Source organism: Lynx canadensis, chromosome C1, assembly GCF_007474595.2.
Source record: "Lynx canadensis isolate LIC74 chromosome C1, mLynCan4.pri.v2, whole genome shotgun sequence".
Lineage (NCBI taxonomy): Eukaryota > Metazoa > Chordata > Mammalia > Carnivora > Felidae > Lynx > Lynx canadensis.
The window spans coordinates 217607094-217628547 of record NC_044310.1 but is presented as its reverse complement, the minus strand read 5'-3'; the positions used below and the strand labels follow the sequence as shown (position 1 = coordinate 217628547).

At 48.4% G+C, this 21454-nt stretch overlaps 1 protein-coding gene across 5 annotated transcripts in view; it reads left to right on the top strand.

The window, feature by feature from the left end:
* The window catches only part of COL6A3 (collagen type VI alpha 3 chain), an 80705-nt gene extending 60597 nt beyond the window's left edge, over positions 1-20108 (top strand). For all 5 annotated transcript variants that reach the window (XM_030325799.2, XM_030325800.2, XM_030325802.2 and 2 more), the window contains 9 exons: positions 55-548; positions 2038-2134; positions 2915-3613; positions 4930-5032; positions 7940-8337; positions 9599-9862; positions 10881-10979; positions 18331-18495; positions 19397-20108. In XM_030325799.2, coding sequence (XP_030181659.1) covers positions 55-548; positions 2038-2134; positions 2915-3613; positions 4930-5032; positions 7940-8337; positions 9599-9862; positions 10881-10979; positions 18331-18495; positions 19397-19437 — 2360 coding nt within the window. In that variant the 3' untranslated portion in view covers positions 19438-20108. The remainder of the gene's footprint in view (positions 1-54; positions 549-2037; positions 2135-2914; positions 3614-4929; positions 5033-7939; positions 8338-9598; positions 9863-10880; positions 10980-18330; positions 18496-19396) is intronic.
* The last annotated feature ends 1346 nt before the right edge of the window (positions 20109-21454 follow it).

The window sequence follows — 21454 nt, the reverse complement described above, 5'->3', positions numbered from 1 at the left end:
GACCCCTTTCCTGGTAAGTAAAGTTTGTCTTTGAAAACCCGCCACTTCCCACAGGGCCCCTGGAGTGCCCCGTCTTCCCGACGGAACTGGCCTTTGCCTTAGACACCTCGGAGGGGGTGACCCAAGACACGTTTAGCCGGATGAGGGATGTGCTCCTGAGCATCGTGGGCGACCTGACCATTGCTGAGAGCAACTGCCCGCGGGGGGCACGCGTGGCCGTGGTCACCTACAACAACGAGGTGACCACGGAGATCCGGTTTGCCGACTCCAAGAAGAAGTCGGTCCTCTTGGACAAGATCAAGAACCTGCAGGTGGCTCTGACGTCCAAGCAACAGAGTCTGGAAACGGCCATGTCCTTCGTGGCCAGAAACACCTTTAAGCGTGTGAGGAACGGATTCCTGATGAGGAAAGTGGCTGTTTTCTTCAGCAATAAGCCCACGAGGGCGTCCCCACAGCTCAGGGAGGCTGTGCTAAAGCTTTCGGATGCGGGGATCACCCCCTTGTTCCTCACGAGCCAGGAGGACCGGCAGCTTATCAGCGCGTTGCAGGTCTGTACCCTGTGGGCACAGGTGACATCTCCTTCGGCTCTTCTTGGGCTCTGAGAATGTTCTCGGGCACCTGGTGCCTGCTTGATGGATTCATGCACCATAGTTTCCAAAAGCTCCTGGATGAGGCTGTTGTGACTGGCAGCTACTTGAGCGATATTTCCGGGACAGCTGAGTGGCTCTGGCTCTAGAGCGACATCCACATGCCTGTGATTTATTCCCACTGGGTCCTTCCTCACCTGCTGGAGGAGACTCTCCCAGGGCTGACCCTGAGGCTGCCAGTGCCCTAGGGAGGTCCCCCAGACGTCCATGCACCCCTGTTCCAACCTTTCTTCAGCCAGGATGGTCAGCCTTCGCTGTGAAGCCGCACAGTGCTCCCTTGTCGTTTGCTTAAATAGCTGGTTTAATTGTGACAGTGATATATATCATAATTGGCTAATTCATCACTTAATATTTACTCAGTGCCAATGATGGCTGCATTGCTCAGGCCGAGTGGGCAGTGGGCATGATGGGAAAGAGCCCTTGTTCCAGCCTGCCCACTTTCTAGCTCTAAGTCACCGAAGTAATATGGTCATGTCACTTAACCTCTCTGTGTTTTAGGTTTCTCGCCTGTGAAAGGCAAAGTGGGGGAGGGACGGTCCCTACCGTCTTCCCTCCAAGACTGGGTATTCTATGGTTTTACCCCTGCCCACGTCAGCGAAAGACGGTCTGGTCATTGGTACCGTCCCTCAGGGTTTATTCTGCCAAACCACAGGCCAGTTTGAGCACACAACGCTGGGCCTGGGAATCCAGCTTGGGCTTTCAGCTGTCTGCCCTCATAAGGGGCTCATTTATGTACATTTTCCCTCGTGTGGGCTGAGTGACCCAGAACCACTTGTGTTTCTTAACAGCAGTGTCCCAGCAAGTTCGAAAAGTCAATTATTCATTCATTAGTTAACTTTACTTTTACACGCAATGAATACTTAGTGATGGGGTCCCAAGGCACCGTGATGAGCAGGGCTTCTTGAACCTTCTAGAAGCGATTTCACTACCTGCCTTGTGGTTAAATCCCCTTCTGGGAGAGTTGGGAGCTAACGTGTGTCGGTGGCTGTTACTGTGGCCGAGAAAAGCTGTGCCATTCAAGTGCCCACTATTTCCTAGAGCTATAGCAGCCATTTCCCACGCGTCATGTAATTGGACATGGGGAATTTAACATTACCCCCATTTTCGGCTCAGGAAATTGGACCTCGGAGAGGTTAAATAATTTTCCTTCGGGCCCAGCGGAAAGTGCAGGAGAGGGATCTGAACTTCAGCTCAGCTCCACAGAAGAAAGCCTGTGTTTTCCTATTAAGCTCAGCACCTCCTCCCAAACCCCACCAACACCACCCCCGAGAAGAGGGGGTGATCTGTTGGGAAGCTTATTTTATGGACACGACTCGACTCCCCTGCTCCATTTTCAAGTGGTTACTTATCACGGACACTCCTACCAAGCATTTCCTTTTGTTTGAACCAGATCAATAACACCGCAGTGGGACACGCGCTTGTCCTGCCCCCTAGGAGAGACCTCACCGACTTCTTGAAGACCGTCCTGACGTGTCACGTTTGCCTGGGTAAGGGCTTCTCGAACAGGACAGTCTGTTACAAGATGTACTGTACTATCCACGGGGCGACATTTGAACGAATATTTGTCATCCATGTAAAGGGCCTGAGTTACATGAAGATTCATCACGCCTTGCGTTTGCCAGTGTAATTCCTACATAAGTAGTTTCCATATTTAAAGTGGAACCCCTCAGGCAGAGCTTCTCTTTGATAGACAGGAAATAAAGGAGAAAGTAGGCTCTGCTTACATTTTGACCTTGGAGTCCAGACTTCAATGATCTGGCTTTGTGCCTTTCTAGAACACATTTCTTCAGCGTGGCAAAGAAGTAGTTTTCTTCCCTCCCCTCCCCTCCCCTCCCCTCCCTCCCCTCCCCTCCCTTCCCCCCAATTCTTCTTTCTCCCTTCCTCTCCCCCTCCTCCCCATCCTTCTACCCCTTCCCTCTCCCCCACTTCCTTCCCTTCCCCCTCCCTCTCCCTCCTCCACCCTTTTTTCCCTTCCCCGTTTCCCTCTCCCTCCAGCATCTCCCCTCCTCCCTCTCCCTCCCCCTCCTCTCCCTCCTCTTCCTCCTTCTAACGCCAATACCATAGTATCAGAATGAGGATTTCAGCTTACTGATTTGTTTGATTGAGTGTTAGGTGATGAAAACTGAAACCTGGCCACAAAAAGGCAGCAAGCTATGAATAGGCTTCTGTATTATGTGACGATTTAATTACCCCAGACTCCCAACAGATTAACGTACAGTCTTGCAGTGGGAGGCACAGAATAAACGGGCTGCCCGTCTTCTCTCTAGACATCTGCAACATTGACCCGTCCTGTGGCTTTGGCAGCTGGAGGCCTTCCTTCAGGGACAGGAGAGCGGCGGGCAGCGACGCGGACATCGACCTGGCTTTCGTCTTAGATAGCTCCGAGTCCACCAGCCTGTTCCAGTTCAATGAGATGAGGAAGTACATAGGGTACCTGGTCAGACAGCTGGACCTGAGCCCAGACCCCAAGGCCACCCAGCACTTTGCCAGGGTGGCGGTGGTGCAGCACGCGCCCTATGAGTCGGCAGGGAACGCCAGCGTGCCCCCCGTGAAGGTGGAGGTCTCCCTGACGGACTACGGCTCCAAGGAGAAGCTGGTGGACTTTCTCAGCAGCAGAATGACACAGCTGCAAGGCACCAGGGACTTGGGCCGCGCCATCCAATACACCATAGAGAACGTCTTCGAAAGCGCACCCGACCCGCGGGACATGAAAGTCGTGGTTCTGATGCTGACGGGAGAGGTCGACAAGCAGCAGCTGGAAGAGGCCCAGGGGGTCATCTTGCAGGCCAAGTGCAAGGGTTACTTCTTCGTGATTCTGGGCATTGGCAGGAAGGTGAACGTCAAGGAGCTGTACAACTTCGCCAGTGAGCCGAGCGACGTCTTCTTCAAACTGTTGGATAAGTCGACCGAGCTCAACGAGGAGCCGCTGATGCGCTTTGGGAGGTTGTTGCCGTCCTTCGTCAGCAGTAAGTCCTTCAGGGGACAGCGTGGGCCTGGGTCAGGGTCTTCCTGCCAGCCCATACCCTCGGGCCATCAGGGACGTGGGGCCACGGGCGCGGAAGAGATGTCTAGCGTGCTGATGCCAACTTGTTCGTTCATTCAACACACATACGTATGACACCTGCCGTATCTCAGACACACTTTAGGAGCCAAGGTTGACAGTGAACCCACAGCTGGACATCCTGTCCTTGGTGACTCCTATATTCAATCAAGTTTGATGGGCGCCTCCCAGCCATAGACTCTGCGAGTATACCGCGGATCAAGTGCCCACTTATTATGCATGACATAATAAATGGGGAAGCTCCTAGAAGGAGTTGCATTGATCTGGGCTTAGCCGCTAGCCCCATACTTGGAAAGTTCTGGGCCTTTGCTCATGGGACTCTCCTCCCTGGGATCTCTCTCCACCTGTGCTTTAGCGGCAAACCCACAATCATCCTCAAAGCATATCTCTAGTTGCCCCTACTCACCGTGGATGCTCCCCACTCCCAAGGCTTTCCCATCGTTAGTCTGGATGCTAATTACCGTATCTATCCCAAGGCCTGCTGGTTATTCATTTGTGTGATCTGTGGTCCCAGTAGAATGCATGGTCCCTGAGAGAGGGTATCGTTCTCCTGATGCCCCAGGGCCCGGCCACGGCTCATGGCCCCAGGTCAGCGCAGTTCATGGCCCCAGGTCAGCAGAGGAGAGTGTCTCATAAATGAGGGAGCTGTAGGAAGTAGGAACAAACACGCATGTGTGGAGAGTTTATTATTCAAGGGAAAGGTGAGCTCTGTGAAAACAGCATTCTGGTTTGTGAAGGCCTGTCCCTCCAGAGTCTTAGAGGAAAAACATGAAGCAAAGGTAGGCTAGCAAGTTCACACTTGGAACACCGTCACTGCCTTCCAAAGATTAAAAACAAAAGTTTTATTAAACACAGCATTGAGAAAATATTACAAGTAATTCGATCACAATTTGATGTTCAGGAGCTTGGAACCTGTTAAACTCTGTGATTTTTCTTTGATTCCTACCTTCCCTTCACACTGAGTGAATCTTTTCTTCAAACCTCATCACCCAACTATTGCCAAACAAAAGATTTTGGCTTGAGATGTTTTATGGATCGAGGACCGGTAGGCTTACTGTTTAAATTGATTGGACTTAGCTTGTCTGGGGGAATGAATGAACTCACCAAATACACACGGACTGACTGCTGTGGGCTCCACTGAACTCGTTAGCAGATTAGTTTTAATTTGCATGTGATCTACAGGCACTTACAAGATATTTTTTTCCCTCTCTTTCTCTGCAGGTGAAAATGCTTTTTACTTGTCTCCAGATATCAGGAAACAGTGTGATTGGTTCCAAGGGGACCAACTGACAAAGAATCCTGTGAAGTTTGGTCACAAACAGTTGTAAGTATCGTCATGATTGTCTTGAAAACTACAGTGCTAGAGAGAGGGCGGAGGTCCTCCAGACAATGTCTAACTTCATGACGGGGACATTGAAATCTAGAGACTGTGACTTCCCGAGGGACACGTGAGCATGCTCTGCAGAGAATCTGTTGTATCCCTTCGCTTTTGCTGCGGAGCAGACTGCCCGAAACTTAGTGGCTTAAAACAACTGTTTATTTAACGCGCGGTTCTGTGGGTTAGCAGTTTCTGCTTGGGCTCAGCTGGGCTCGCTCACATGTTTGTGGTCATGTCAGCTGTCGGCTGTGGACGGTGGTCAGGATGGTCTCGGCCAGTTGGCTCGCCTCGGCTCCACATGGCCTCTCCTTCTCCAGGAGGCAGTGTTGGCAGTTGGCTCCCAGGTGGATGGGAAGGGTTCTGTGAGAGAAGGCAGAGGCCGTGAGGCCTCTTGGGGCCGAGACTGGAGCCAGCGAACGGTTACTTCTGCCGCAGTCTGTTGGCCAAGGCATGTCCAGTGGGCCAGCCGGTCTAGATTCAACAGCGGGGGACTACGCTCCATGGGAGGCCCTGTCACATCACACTGTGAAGGGCATGGGAACAGAGAGGGTGGGGGGTTGGGGCCATGTGTTTAAACAGTCTACAGCACCTGGTGTGAAATGACCTCGAATGGAAGGACTGAAGACATTAACCAAGAAATGGGCTCCGAGACTTAAAACGATTAGTGCCATGATAACATAGGTGATGGTGGTGACATCGGGAGGTGACGTGCGTGTTCCTCCAGGAAGGCAGATGAGAGGGTGGGGGCTGGGGGGCTCGTACCCACGGGGATGCTGGCTCAGCTCTGTCTTTGGTGCCAACTCCAGGAGCGGAGAGGAGGGCCGGGTGGCCGTGTGACAGAGGGCTAGGCGATGGCCACGTGGTGGCAGGAACTGAGCCCGGCCGATGTGCCAGCAAGCTGTGCCCCTAAAGGGCGTGCCACGGACTGTCACGCTTAGTCGGGGAGCAGAGGGTTCTGCCTGTAGCCCCCAGAGGAGATGCAGACCCGACTTAATCCTTGAAAAATGAGTATGTGGCTTTCTCCCGGCTGACCTCCAGGGTGGGGACAGAGAACCGCCTCCCTCTACCAGCCCTTCTGTCCTTCAGCTCTTGCCCTTGTCCCTGGAGAAAGGTACTCCGTTCTCGGGCTGAAAATCACCGCTGAGGGCGCTGTGACCCTTTCTGGTGTCGTGCTGTGTGTCCTGCTCTGTCCAGGTTCAGGGGCTCTCTTTCCCTCGCCTTAATTATCTTTGGGATTCCTCTCAAACATTCTTAACCTGATCTTTAGGAAGACAGAATGGGCAATATAACATAGTATTTGAGGTTTTATGACACCAACTGAAAAATCTACTGCCGAACACATGGAGCGTGACGGCTCTAGGAATTCACGAGTGCCCATCTCGGGGCCGGAAGTGGACACAGGGTGGATCCGTGCGGCTCTTGGTGGATCTGTGTCTCCTTATGTTGCCGTTCTTTCTAGAGGTTCATAATAGATCAAGACATTGTGAAAAAACAAAAACAACAACCACACACGCGAAAATTAATGCAAACAAACACACCCAATAAGGTCTGGGAGTGAAAGTATACACCGACCTTAAAATTTTGAGCTCAGCACAGCATTTGGTTGAATGGATATTTTCTTATCATGAGAGTAGCTGTTAACGGGTTTTTTTTTTTTTTTAATTCTTGGTGTATATGTTTCAGTTGGTCAATTTTTACATTTCGAATGTTGTTCAAGTATTATTACTGTAATTTTGCTAACAAGAATAATAATTAAAGTATTTATTATTGTCTCTTTACATTCTCCTGCCCTTATTGTTTTTTTTTTTTTTTAATTTTTTTTTCAACGTTTATTTATTTTTGGGACAGAGAGAGACAGAGCATGAACGGGGGAGGGGCAGAGAGAGAGGGAGACACAGAATCGGAAACAGGCTCCAGGCTCTGAGCCATCAGCCCAGAGCCTGACACGGGGCTCGAACTCCTGGACCGCGAGATCGTGACCTGGCTGAAGTTGGACGCTTAACCGACTGCGCCACCCAGGCGCCCCCTAGGCTTCACTTTTTAAAGGAATAATTTATTTTGAGAGAGAGAGAGAGAGAGAGAGAGAGCAGGGAGAGGAGGGGCAGAGAGAGAGAGAAAGAGAGAGAATCCCAAGCAGGCTCCCCACTGTCCGCACAGAGCCCCGCTCGGGGCTTGAACTCACCAACCGTGACATTACGATCTGAGCTGAAACCAAGAGTCAAGATGCTTAACTGACTCAGCCACCTGGGCGCCCCTGTGGGCTTCATTTTTAATGATTCTATTACTTTATATGCTTTTCAGTATCTTTTCTGTGGCACGATTCTAAAAGGAAAGAATTTAATATAAGCAATACTGATGTGTAATATCAGAACTACTGCGTGCATTTTGATAAAGCAGCAAATTTCACATAGCTCGTGGGATTGTGTTTTTGTAAAGCGTGGATAGCTGGCAAAGACATGCAATGTTTAACAATAGTTAAATATTAAACAATATTTTATTATATATTCTATAATATTACATTTATATGTAATATGTATATATGTAATATTATAGAATATATAATATACATATTTTACATATGTATTATGTATATGTACATGTGCATATTATAATATGTAATATATAATATAGAAAATATTTTATATATTATATATTTATAATATATAATTATATAATTATTATATAATATAATATATTTATATATATTATATATTTATATTTATATATTTTATATATTATATAATATTACACTAATTTATATAAATATATAAATATACTTATATTACATGATAAATTAAATAATTAAATATCAAACAACAATAATATTAAACAGTACTTAATTTGTCTTAACAGAAACATTCCGAATAACGTGACTTCGAGTCCCGCATCCAAACTAGTGACCACAGCGAAGCCAGTGGCCTCCACAGAAGCGGTGACTACCACGACGAAACCAGTCACAGTAGTAAACCTGCCGGCCTCTAAGCCGGTCGCAGCAAAGCCAGCTGCACCCAAACCGGCGGCCTCGAGACCGGTGTCTGGGAGACCCGTGGCCGCCAAACCCGAGGCCACCAAGACGGCCACAGTCAGACCCGCGGTGGCCGCGAAGCCGGCGGCCGCGAAGCCGGCGGCCGCGAAGCCAGCGGCTGTGAGACCCCCTGCCGCAGCCAAACCAGCGGCCGCCAAGCCCGAGGCCGCCAAGCCCCAGGCCGCCAAACTGGCCACCAGCAAGACAGACGCTGCTAAGCCCGTGGGTAAGAAAGCACCGTGAGGGCCCAGCTGTGACATCCTTATTCCCTGTGCTCAGGGCACGTCCTTCGAAGCCTGTTTATAAAGCAGTTGAAATGCCGTCACTGAGCTGGGATTTGTGCATCTAGATGACGATGCGTTTTAGAAGGTGCCGGTCAGAGCGTGCGATTGTCAAAGCGTTTCTTTTTTTCTGTTAGGAAGCAGCCTGTCTCTTAGCTCTGTGAGGCTGGGGAGCTCCTCTCAAAAAGCAGGTGAAATGGGTCTCCGCCCTCTGCTGCCTCCTTCCCCCACTGCCCACCCTGGGCCCTGAACCCCATCTCGGGTTTTCCCGTGGGAAGGAGGCCCCAAATTGCACGCTGTGGCAATATTGGGATGTTTGGTTTCATCAGTTGGCAAGTCACAGCCTGGACGATCAACCCCCCTGCCCCACAAATGCCGTCCATGGGGAAGACACCTTCCAGATGGAACGAGATATGAGGGTGGGCGGGCTAAATGAGATCCAGAATTTGTTTTATCTTTTCCTCTGATGCTAGAAGATACTAGAGAGTCACAAACCATATAGAAAGGTGAAGGTGGAATGAGTGTGTCTGCGAAAAGGTAGAAATTGTCTTCATTTGATGAACAGAGAGAAAGCAGGGATTCCTTTAAAAGAATTTCCTGTCACGCCCTGGAGTTTAAATTTAACACATTCTAAATTACGGAGCTCATTCTGTTTTGGATGTCTCGTTTCAGATTAGCACACTGGACTGTGTGTTTTCTTTTCCTTTTTTTTTTATGTTCATTTATTTTTGAGAGAGAGAGAGTGAATGAGAGCAGAGGAAGGACAGAGAGAGGGAGACACAGAATCCCAAGCAGGCTCCAGGCCCTGAGCTGTCAGCACAGAGCCCGACGTGGGGCTCGAAGTCACAAACCGTGAGATCGTGACCTGAGCCAGAGTCGGATGTTCAACCGACTGAACCCCCCCAGGTGCCCCTGGACTGTGTGTTTTCAAAGTTTCTCCTTAACAGCACAGATTCCCCATAGAAAAGAAATAGTGATGCATCTTGCTGATGAATAATGAGATTATGAATTCCACGTTTCGTGTATGTCGGTAGCTTACGAGACTAACGGTTCTCAGGCGCTCAAACAAGAAATGAGTTCCTTGCTCACCCGAATTCCCACCCAGTTGCCTGCTGGTACATCGCTTCTGTTCTTCTGCTGCCTGTGTGCTACAGTCACATGGGGTTTAAGTTTTATCCCCACATTCTGCTTCCATCTGTTTTCCAGGTAAGGCGTCCCGGGAGGTCCAGGTGTCGGACGTCACAGAGAACAGCGCCAGAATCCACTGGGAGAGGCCCGAGCCCCCCAGTCCTTACTTTTATGACCTCACTGTCACCTCGGCCCACGATCAGTCCCTGGTGCTGAGGCAGAACCTGTCGGTCACGGAGCGTGCCATCGGGGGCCTGCTCGCTGGGCACACGTACCACGTGGTGGTGCTTTGCTACTTGAAGTCTCAGGTCAGAGCTGCCTACCAAGGAAGTTTCACTACAAGTGAGTACGTGAGCCACCCTGAGCAGCCAGTACCTGATTTCCGCATGGACTGTCAAACAGGACACAAAGCGGATGGCTCTTATTCACTGGATCTGAAATGAGGAGGTTGTCCTGGGTGTTTTGGTTGTGCCCCGTTTCGTAAATTAATCCCGCGGAAGATGGGTTCCTTGTGAACTGTTGTCCTGCCGTGGGGGTCCTGGGATGCTTTATGGGGGAAGCCAGATCCGTTTGGCCTAAGGTGAAGCCTCTTCTCTGGGAGAAAGAAATACATTCGTGGACCCTGACTGGGGCCTTGACTGCCCACCACGACCGTGTTTCTAAAGTTTGTTTGCAAGTTCAGTGAACAGAAAACACCCCCCAGAGTCACTGCTTCTCAGAGAGGAACCTAGGAGTCCCTGCTTCTTACCACCCTTAGACCAGGGGACACGCACAGCCAGGTGCAGAGGGCATCACATTCCATCCCCGGATCACCAGGCTGTGGCTCTGCCCTCCGTGGCCTCTTGTCTCCCTGGCTCGGCCTCGGCACCGAGGCCCTCGACCTGCCCTTGCATGTGTTTCCAGGCTCTGTTAGCTACGATCCCACCATCCCCCTCCCCTTTGAACCTTCTCCCGGATTCCCCCACCCCCATGCCTTTCTATTTGGGCTAGCGTAATTCAGGTCAAGGAATTATGCCTGAAGAAAGGGAATTCCCATCAGTCACCATGTAATCTGTGAAGATGTGGGTGCAAAACGCCTTCCACGCTGGGGCTCCATTTTCATGGACGGAACCATGTGGATGGAAGAGGTTACATGGGAAATGGGAGGATTTGTTCAGAGTTCAGAGATTCCCTCCATTTGCCCAATGAGATGAGTGGACCTCGGGAGGGTCTGTAGAGACTTGGCCTGTCTCTGTGTGTCGGTGGCTCGCCCTTGCATGAGATGGTAACCCAGAAAGGCAGCCTGCCTCAGTTGCTGAGAATTCCTAAGCCCTTCCGTGTCTGTGTTTCTTACCAGTCGCGTGTATTTTCTCTTTTCTAGAGAAAGCTCAGCCTCCGTCTCCACCACAAGCAAGGTCAGCTTCTAGTTCAACCATCAATCTGATGGTGAGCACAGAGCCATTGGCTGGTGGTGAAGCAGGTGAGTTGTGAAGTATTGGGTCCATTAACAACACTAAGAAAGCATTCTACCAGACATTAAAACAAATTTTGTTTATTTATTTTGAGAGAGAGAGAGGGAAAGAGGGAGAGAGAGAGATGGAGAGCACGTGTGTGAGCCAGGGAGGGGCAGAGAGTGGGAGAGAGAATCCCAAGCAGCCTCCACGCTGTCAGAGCACAGCCAGACTTGGAGCTTGATCCCACGAACCATGAGATATGACCTGAGCCAAAACCAAGAGTCAGATGCTTAACCAACTGAGCCAACCGGGCGCCCCTCTACCAGACATTTCAAAGCCTTTGAAGCCTCCACTGTGGGTCATCCACTGGGATTCTGATTCTCAGGCAAGTCTGGCTTCTATGGGAATGTTCCACCTTGGCTCTTTGTGGCCCAATGTGGTGTGATTCTGTGTAGTCCAAGTTGTAAATAGTGACTTTCCTTTCCTGTCACCAGACTCTTAAAAGAAAGCCAGATGGCCGTTGCTTTGGGGCTATAGCCAGGAGTTCATGTGTCTATTCATTGGATTCCCCTGAGCCTCCTGTTGGGACTAGAGTTGATTTATGGTTCATGAAGCTGGAAGCATAGGGATTTGTCCACTCAGTGACTTAATCTAATGACAGCTGCTTAAAAGAACACAAAACAACCAAGATTAGAACCCGTGAAAGGCATGCGTTTGGAAGCGAACCACGGGAAGGATGTTCTGGTCCTCATTCCCTAAGCACACACCTTGGCTTACCCTATCATCCCACTGTCCGTGTGCCTGAGCCCAAGTGTGTGTACCCTTACGTGAGTGACGAGTTCGACCTGTTTCTGGAACCAACAGCTGATACGTGCTTTTGTTCCTGGGCAGTGGGATTCCGTGATCCTTCCAGACCTTCACCCTTGTCCAGTGGACCCTGAGCTTAGACTGTTCTCCCTTGAGAAACTGATTATTGATATAGTTGGTGTGCTCTGCGTATATATAAGTGTTCTTCAGAAGATGTTGGCACCGGTCTCCGAAGTCAACATTCCATGGGCATTTACCTATGGTATTGTTTTATAGACCCCCCTCACTGTGAAGACAAGTCCTTATTCTTTGATATGCTGGCCGCCATCCGGAGAAGGAAGGCGTTCCTCTTTACAATGTTTATTTCTGCAGTGGACTCTGATAGAAGGCATTTGCCGAGGCACGCTGCCTTTGTTCTGGATTTAAAAGCTCTGTGCTTTCTCAATACTCATGGCATTGTCAGAAGCAGCGACACATTGTTTTCTGAACCATTAGTGAGGATTCTTTCTTCTTTTCCTCTTTCTTTCTTTCTTTCTTTCTTCTTTCTTCTTTCTTCCTTTAAGAGAGAGAGAGAAAGAAAGTGCACAAGCTGGGGAGAGGGGCAGAGGAACAGGGAGAGAGTCTTAAGGAGGCTCCGTGTCCAGGGCGGAGGCCGACACGGGGCTCGATCTCATGAACCGTGAACTGTGAGATCATGACATCGAGTGTTGGACACTTAACTGATGGAGCCACCCGGGCACCATGAGGATCCTATCATTTTACTCTTTGCTCTGCAAGTTTTGAAGATGATGTCTGTTTCTTCACCTCCAGTCTCTACCTTTCTGTAGAGACTGCATCCCATCCCATCTGTGTGTAAATAATATTGGATGATTTCTGTCTCCACACCCCCGTCTCTTTGTGGCCCCTCGGGAGGAGAGGCCTCTTGATTCTTTTAGTTGTTTCTAGAGAGAATCTTCTCTTTTTTTTTTTTTTTTTTTTTAATTTTTTTTTCAACGTTTATTTATTTTTGGGACAGAGAGAGACAGAGCATGAACGGGGGAGGGGCAGAGAGAGAGGGAGACACAGAATCCGAAACAGGCTCCAGGCTCTGAGCCATCAGCCCAGAGCCTGACGCGGGGCTCGAACTCACGGACCGCGAGATCGTGACCTGGCTGAAGTCGGACGCTTAACCGACTGCGCCACCCAGGCGCCCCGAGAGAATCTTCTCTATTGCTAGAATATTTTATGCCATCAGTGGACTTGCCCTGTAGCCGTGTATCTGTGCACACATATATCAGTGATTTATATCTGTACCTTTACATATCTGTATCTGTATCTATATATGTATCTATACTGTATTATGTCTATATCCATCTATCTATCTCTCTTTCTGTCTTCCATTAGTACAGCCACAACCCCTATTGACAGGTGGCATTGGGAGTTTACTAGAAATAAAGTAACTAAGTCAGTGCAGGAATTGTGGAACTATCATACACATAGTTGTGTAATTACTGTAAAGAAATGAATTACATATAGAACTGGAAAAGGTTTAAAAAAAATCTGCTTTTGGAAGCAAGTTTAGGAATTGGTCTATGTTAGAGGCAGCCATGCATTTTTCAAACTCTTGCAGCCTTCCCACTGGAAAGGTTGGCTGAAAAACAAGACGTTCTCTCCTCTTGATATAAATTTATGGGAAAAGAGATCTAGAAAGAGATATCGAAGAGAATGAGATGTGGAAAAGAGGTATAGAAAGAATTCAGGAATTCAGGGTAGATAGGGTAATTAAACTTGAACTTGTTCGAGATTGTATAAAAGGATTTTATAAAAGCTTTTAAGGTTGTAATTTTCAACTCAGACTAACAAAAGGAGAAGTATGTGGAGAAGACATCTGTCTTTGCCTCTTTGATTTCTGCACATAAGGCGTCTTCTGAGTCTTGCATGAAGACACGATGGTTGAGCCTTTGTCCCTTGCACGGGGGTCCTTTCAGCTCCTGTCCCCCTTCTGCTCCCTTCCTGGGTCACCTCCATGGTGACTTGGTTCCCAGCATGGTGCTCGAGCTCAGAGAGAAGCGGCAAAGAACTCACTAGGATTTCCCCAAAGATTTGGGTCAGGGAAGATGAAATTCTGACTTCAAAGTAATTGAAATCTGTCTGTTATTTCCTGGTCACTGGTAACTTTACCCCTCATAGAGAGTAGAGATTGTAAAATTCCTACAAATTCGGTGCTTCATTGAGAGAAAATGACTGAGAGTAAATTCCATGGCAAGACTTGGGGATGTTTTTGGTTCTTTTTTTGTGTGGCCCAGAAGGGACAGGAATATATAAACAATATTTAGTTGATATAAACAACATAATCGTTAAACAAGAATCTGACTGGGCTGTTGTGTTTGTTGCTTAAGACTGAGTCATGGGTTCAGAGTTAGGAAAGTCCTTTTAATCCAGATCTTTAATTTTTTTTAATGTTTATTTATTTTTGAGACAGAGAGAGACAGAGCATGAGCAGGGGAGGGGAAGTGAGAGAGGGAGACACAGAATCCGAAGCAGGCTCCAGGCTCCGGGCTCCGAGCTGTCAGCACAAAGCCCGACATGGGGCTCGAACTCACAGACCGCGAGATCATGACCTGAGCCGAAGTCAGACCCTCAAATGACTGAGCCACCCAGGCGCCCTAATCCGGACCTTTAACACTTAGGTCTCCTTTCACCATGTGGCAGAGAAAAGGGATTTTGGTGGTGCCTGTGAGTCTTTGAGAACTCTTTTGAAGGAAATCGATCAGATACTTACTTTAAAATGTTTAAACCTCCAAATGGGAAAGAAGAATCAGGAGACAAAAGCTTCCCCTGTCTCCCCACCTCCTCCCTCCCCTGTCCCCTGCCATAGTTAGGTCATCTTAGGAATTTTTCCCAGGGGGGTAAAACATTTTTATGATACTCCTATTTTTGCAGGTAAAAAAAGAGAGACAGTGAATCACTTTATTAAGTAACTTTTAAAAATATATTCACTGTATTCTCAGTAGCTGCATCTAAATATCAATTACTATGCATACTATAAATTATCTCTCCAAAGATGTTTTTTCTAGGCAGCGGAGGCAAAGTTAAATTTAAAAACTGGTTTTTATAGGTGGTTGTGAGTACAGTTTAATTTCTCTTATTTTTCGCAGTACCAGTTAATTAGAAACACGGTTTGTATTTACAAAGATGTGTCCCTTTCTTCGTATTAAAGGTTAGATACTTTTCCTTACCTTTTTTTTTTAACCTCCATGAATAAAAGATTCACTGGGGCTTGTCACAAGGAACTGTATTTTGTTACAGCGTAGCACTTTGGATTTAGAACACATGGTGATCAGTGTTGGAACTCATGAACCGTGAGATCATGACCTGAGCTGGAACCAAGAGTTGGATGCTTAACCGACTGAGCCACCCAGGTGCCCCAAAGCTGATAACTTTTAAATGCTACTCATAGACACTATAGAAATCTCAAATTGGGGGCACCCGGGTGGCTCAGTCGGTTAAGCGTCCGACTCCGGCTCAGGTCATGATCTCGCGGTTCGTGGGTTTGAGCCCCCCGTCGGGATCCGTGCTGACGGCTCGGAGCCCGGAGCCTGCTTCGGATTCTGTGTCTCCGTCTCTGTCTGCCCCTCCCCTGCTCATGCTCTGTCTCTCTCTCTGTATCAAAAATAAATAAAACATTAAAAAAATTTTTAGAAATCTCAAACTATAAAAAAGGCAAGATTTTCAGTTGAACCCTTTATGTGTTTCAAAGAGTAATATCTCTTTCTAATTATAAAATCATAGATATTCGTTGTGGAGAATCCAGAACTTACAAAAAAAACCTAAGAAAATATGACTCCCATAGTTGAAGCATTGATGACCGCTGTTAATGACCCCACGCATAGCCCTCTTAATTTTTTAAATGAATAGAATGCGTGGGCATGCACGCACACATGTGCACACACACACATGTACACATGCACACGTCTTTCATGTTTCTTAGGACACCTTCCACCCTGTGGTTGCCGTTCTAAGACTCCTAGGTTGGCTCCCATGGCTTCTGTGAACAGGTGGGATTCCCTGGCAGGGTTTTCCAGATGCCCTTGCCTCAGTTTCCTCTTGTATTTGGACGCTCACTGGTGCCCATCGACCAGTTCATATTTCACCGGCAAGTGTCACCAGAGAGTGATCTGAATCCACAACCCTTCAGGTCTATCTTTTCAGATGGAACCTATTACGTGGTTATTCTCAGCAAAAGTGAATCAGGAAAGGTTATTGAAAATGTCGCTCCCTATTGGCCTTCAGGCTCCTGTTGGGTTCTCGACATAAGGAGGAGAAAATTAGTGAGTATGCAGCCTGACCTTCCTGTCACATCAGAGGGGACTCCGGGCTTCTTCCAGGCTTGTGCCCAAAGGGCACACTCATTTTGGAGTGAAAACCTGGACAACTGTTGTGTCCAAACACTTGTTCTGGGGAAAAGCTCAGTGAGGTCCATCTAATCAACACCTCTTTGGATAATAAGACATTTTTAGTTTTGTGTCTTTAAAATGGTTGTTTTAGCACTGACACAGCTGAGTCCCGTCTACATGGCATGTCTCAGAAGTCAGGATGATGGGAATGAAAACTACAAGGCTTCTTAGGACAAAACCTTTCATTTCCATGCTTTACGAGGGAAGAATACCACATTTTTGTCTTCCAACAGTGCAGGGCCCTCATTAATATGTTTCTCTTGGTCTACCAAATATCTGTGTGCCCACGGTGCCAGTGCCCTTATGTCATGCTGGTAAAGCTACAGGGTCTTAGCAGCAACTGTCACTGGCGTAAAGGTTGTGGAATTGCAGGAGTGATAGTTTGGTGATGAACCATTCCGATGAAAACCCTAGGAGGCTGGAGAAGCCAACCAGTCAGGGAACAGAGTGTCCTTCTGCAGGGCGGCCCCTGGGCTGTGTGGCTTCAGGTCTGGGGAGACTTCCCGTGTCTGCTTCAGAAGAGCACGGGGGAACGGGAACAGAATAGCTAAACAGAGGTGGCCAGGACTGATGGCACGTGGAACAAATTAGATGGAACAGACGTGAGCCATGTGGGGGATGCTCAGGGGAAGAAGGAAGGGGGACGAGTCAACCATTTGGCCCAAGCCTCACACTCAAAGGGGAACCCACTGGCAAATGAGGGATAAATTTTGGTGGTTGAAATACTCTTGCTTTGCTCACTTCCCCGCAGGACATTTCTTGAAAGCCAGGCATTTTCCTTTGGTGGTAGGCACATTTGGGAGGAAGAAAATTGTTTTTATAATTGTCGTCATTTTCTTCTGGCTTCGTTGGGTCTTCCAAGGCTCTTGGTAGGGCCACTGGATTTCTGGGCCCTTGAGAGGGTCTGCAACTAGGAGAGACTGTGGAGCCACCGGTCTGTGCCTAGGTGATGGCCTCTCCCATGTCCCCAGGGAATGTTTTGGGCCAATTCTGAGCCTAAATCCTGTGTACCTGAGTCTGGTCCATGACGGTTGACCCAAGCTTTGGTTCTTTACCTGAAGATTTAAGTTTTCCTTTCACTTCTTGGTGCAATCAGACCTGCACGTGCTCACCAGCTCTGCAGCTGTGAGCAACCCACGGGGGTGGGGACATCAGCCCTGCATGGGGAGGGCCCGGTGACTCAGGCGTGTTGGCTACTCCCATAAACATGTAGCACTGTCCCCTCCAGGGAGTTTTATAGAAGGAAGGATTACGTTTTTCAAACTTACAGAAGATGGTTGACATTAATGCTCCTCTTTCCCAGCATGACCTGGAGTTTGCCAGGAGACTCTGTAAACAGATGTTTTCCTGTGGAAGGGCTGTAAACTTTTCTTTGCAGGCGTTGTGCAATGGCTCTGACATCGCCATTACTTTGCAGCTGGGCCACACCAGAAGTATGCATTGAAAACATAAACTTCCTTAACGGGACAAAGAATGCCTCCATGTCTTCAAAACAGCTTTGCGATGTGACATTTTTGCCATCGTGCATTTTACAGCAGCGGTAGCACTTTGCTTGTTTAATTTGGCTGCTCTCGAAGGCTGCCAGCTACACACACACACACACACACACGCACAGGCATACATACGCATGTACTCAGAAAGATGTTTCTTTTCCACGTTGAGTTTTATTTCCCCTCCGCTCGTCTTGTAGTGAGATATACAGCCTTCTGTTTAAACTAGAATCTGACCGAACTTACGTGCCATTTGGCCGAGGAGTAGAAAGCGCCATAGTTTTAAGAGGTAGATTCTTAGCTGGGCTTTAGTATTGAAGGAATTGGACAGTAAATGGTCCTGTGATGGGAAAAGGGGAAACAGTTCATTCCATCTGAAATTATCCAGTAACGATGGCTTGCATTGGGGTCCGAGTAAAATTGGCAAGGTCCTTTCATCGAGGCGACTGCATTATTGCTGTGGGTGAGATTCATGTGCGTCCGACAGCCAGGAGGTGGAGGCGTGGGGAGGGTGACAGGTTTCCCTTCTCAAAACTCTCCTGTTTGCCTGGCCAGCCTTGTGATAAGACCTTCAGCCCCTCGCGCTGGGAGCAGAGTCCTTAGCGTGTCCTAAATGATGCTCTGTTCTCATCCCGTTATTAAAGATATATGTAAGCTACCCAAAGAAGAAGGGACTTGCAGGAAATTCATACTAAAATGGTACTACGACACGGACACCAAAAGCTGTGCGAGATTCTGGTACGGAGGTTGCGGTGGCAACGAGAACAGATTTAATTCACAGAAAGAATGTGAAAAGGTTTGCGCTCCCGGTAAGTGATTGCTTGTTCTTTTTGCGTTTGTGGCTTTTGCAAATCAGACAAGAGGTCCGGGCCGATGATTCACCTTTTTTTTTTTTTTTTTTTTTTAATTTTTTTTTCAACGTTTATTTATTTTTGGGACAGAGAGAGAGAGCATGAACGGGGGAGGGGCAGAGAGAGAGGGAGACACAGAATCAGAAACAGGCTCCAGGCTCTGAGCCATCAGCCCAGAGCCTGATGCGGGGCTCGAACCCACGGACCGCGAGATCGTGACCTGGTTGAAGTCGGACGCTTAACCGACTGCGCCACCCAGGCGCCCCTGATTCACCTTTTTTAAGATATAAGAATTACAATGATTACGGTGGATAGGACAAAGGGGGTACGTTGTATCTTTAGATACGGAAGATGCTCAAATAGAACACGTGAAATTAATTTTCTGAATTATTACTATTTCCTAAAAACATTCTTGTGTACTTGGGTTTTTGCCCACGAAGAAACACAAGACCAAACTATTCTTTCCTGCTCATCTTTAAATAATTTTGTTTCGTCTTTATACTGATGTGGACACTGGGGCCACCCACTATCTCCGTTACGTTGGGCAACTCGACTGCTAACATAGAAAGAACAGCTTCTCCGGGTGCCCGGCTGGTGCCAGAATGGGAAAGTACAGGGTGCCCAGGGGCCTGGCTGGTGATGCAAGGCAGCCGATGGGCTCAGATTGCACACGCAGACCCAGACCCCAGGCCAGGGAGTGCCAGGGGCGCCGTTAAAGGCACTGAGCGGGGAAGAAAGACTGGGGAGGAAAACTAGAAGCCGTGGGATCGTTTTTGTGTCCTTTTGGGTCAGTGATGTGGCTTTTTTCCCTCCTCTTCTCTCCCACCCTCACCGGCCCGCCCCCTCCATCAATGCTCAGCGCTCGTCAACCCCGGAGTCATGGCTGCCATGGGGACCTAAGCGTGGCCGACCAGCACCACATACCTCTTGAAGAAGGAGGCAGCCATTTCCGAGTCGTCTCTGTAGAAGCTCTGGGTATAGACATCCTTGCACTGTTCCATTTCCCGCTTTGATGTACGTTCGAACTTGGGACGAACCGTTCTGCCGCATGACCTATCAATATGGTGCTAAATGTGTCTGTGGACCCAACGCTCTCTGTCTCCAGGCAGTTATATCGTATACTTTGAACGTTGTGTAATAGTTATCCACTGCTGGTGTTTATGTGGACATGTCTGTAAGCTCAGATCCCCTCTGGAGTTTCACGCTATGCCTGTGTCGGGCAAGTGTAAGATCTAGAACGTAACTCCGAATTTCACTGCTACTCTATATACTTCTGCTTGGTTCATTTCTTCCCTCTTGCTTAATGAGCATGACTTAATGAGCATGCTTAAAGAGCATGACTTTAGATGGAAAGCCTGTGTACGGTGAAGAAATACGATTCCAACTTTTTAATCTCCCCCCCAATTTCCTAGATTAGATGTCAAGCTAATTTTCTTTTCCTAAAGCCTCTAACAAACGACCTAGTTAGAAGGAAGCGAAATCCCTGAATCTTGGTGCACTGTTGTGGGACCAATGCCTTCATTAAAGAATGAAGAAAGTCATAATAGAGAATATTTTTGGCATTCCTCTAATGTTGTGTGGTTTTTTTTTTTATGCAGGGTGGGGGTGGGGAGGGGGTTTAATTTTAATTTTAAAGATTTTAGGAAATTTATACAAAGAAACTTTTTAATAAAGTATATTGAAAGTGTTGTGGGCTTGGTGTCATTGGCCGTCTGGTTTTCTGTAGCACTTACTGTCACAGTGACCCCGGGCTGGGGAAAGGGGGCCCAGCCCAGGCCCGTGGTCCTGGGCACCACCCTGTGTTTGCAGTGGGGGATCAAGACTGCCCTGTCACCAAGTGTGGGGACACCGGGGGCTCAGCCCACTGGCACTGCAGTGCTCTGGGACCCGGTGGATCACCTTCCTTGCTTAGGCCCCCTTTCTGGAGTCTGTGATCTTTTGCAGCCCAGCTGACATTTATCCTCTGTTCTGACTTCTGGTGAGACCCAGAGCCATGGCCTCCTTCCCTGCCTGTTCTTTTTATTTATTTATTTTTTTAATTTTAAGTTTGTTTGTTTACTTATGTATTTATTTCTGAGAGAGGCAGAGAGAGTGAGCGGGCAGGGGCAGAGAGAGAGAGAGAGCATCCCAAGCAGGCTCCACACTGCCAGCATGGAGCCCGATGTGGGGCTAGAACTCACAAACCGTGAGACCATGACCTGAGCCGAAACCAAGAGTTGGATGCTTAATTGACTGAGCCACACAGGTGCCCTCCTGCCACCTCTATAAAGTGTTTCTGGGGTTTCAGTTTGCTCTCACCCCACAATGACTGAGAGATGGGACACAGTTGGTCAGGACGACTCATTTCTGGTCTCAAAGACAAAACCTAAGCTTTTTTTCCCTTAAAGACCTTTTTCTCCCGTCTTCAGAAAGAACACAAGACCCAAATAAATACATATTTCGGGGGCACCTGAAACCCACTTAGGAGAGACACTGGATTCCTTTGCCAAAACACATCTGCTCTGACAAGTGCTCCTGACAGATGGCAGGGGCTGTGGGCATGGGCCGAGCTGCTTTGTGTGAGACCAGGGATGACCCTGTCAATCCACGGAGAGGAACGGGAGGTCAGAGAGTGTGCAAAGTTCCCTGCAAGCCACTCCCTGTGACTTCCACCCGGGTCTTTGGGTGACATCTTTAAATCCTCAAAATACCCTCCGAGTGGCCCCATCTGCCTAGAAACTGGTGGAAGAAGTGAGCTGTGTGCCCATATCGGGGTGGTGGACACGTAGAAGCAGAAGGAAGGGGGTGGGCAGAGGAGACCTCTGTTGGGAATTTGCAGGAATTTGAGGGAGGACTCAAGACTTCACAAGACATCCGGGCTGTGAGTTTACCTGCCTTCTTTGGGACTGAGAGGGCCTGGATGGACACCAGGGCAGCT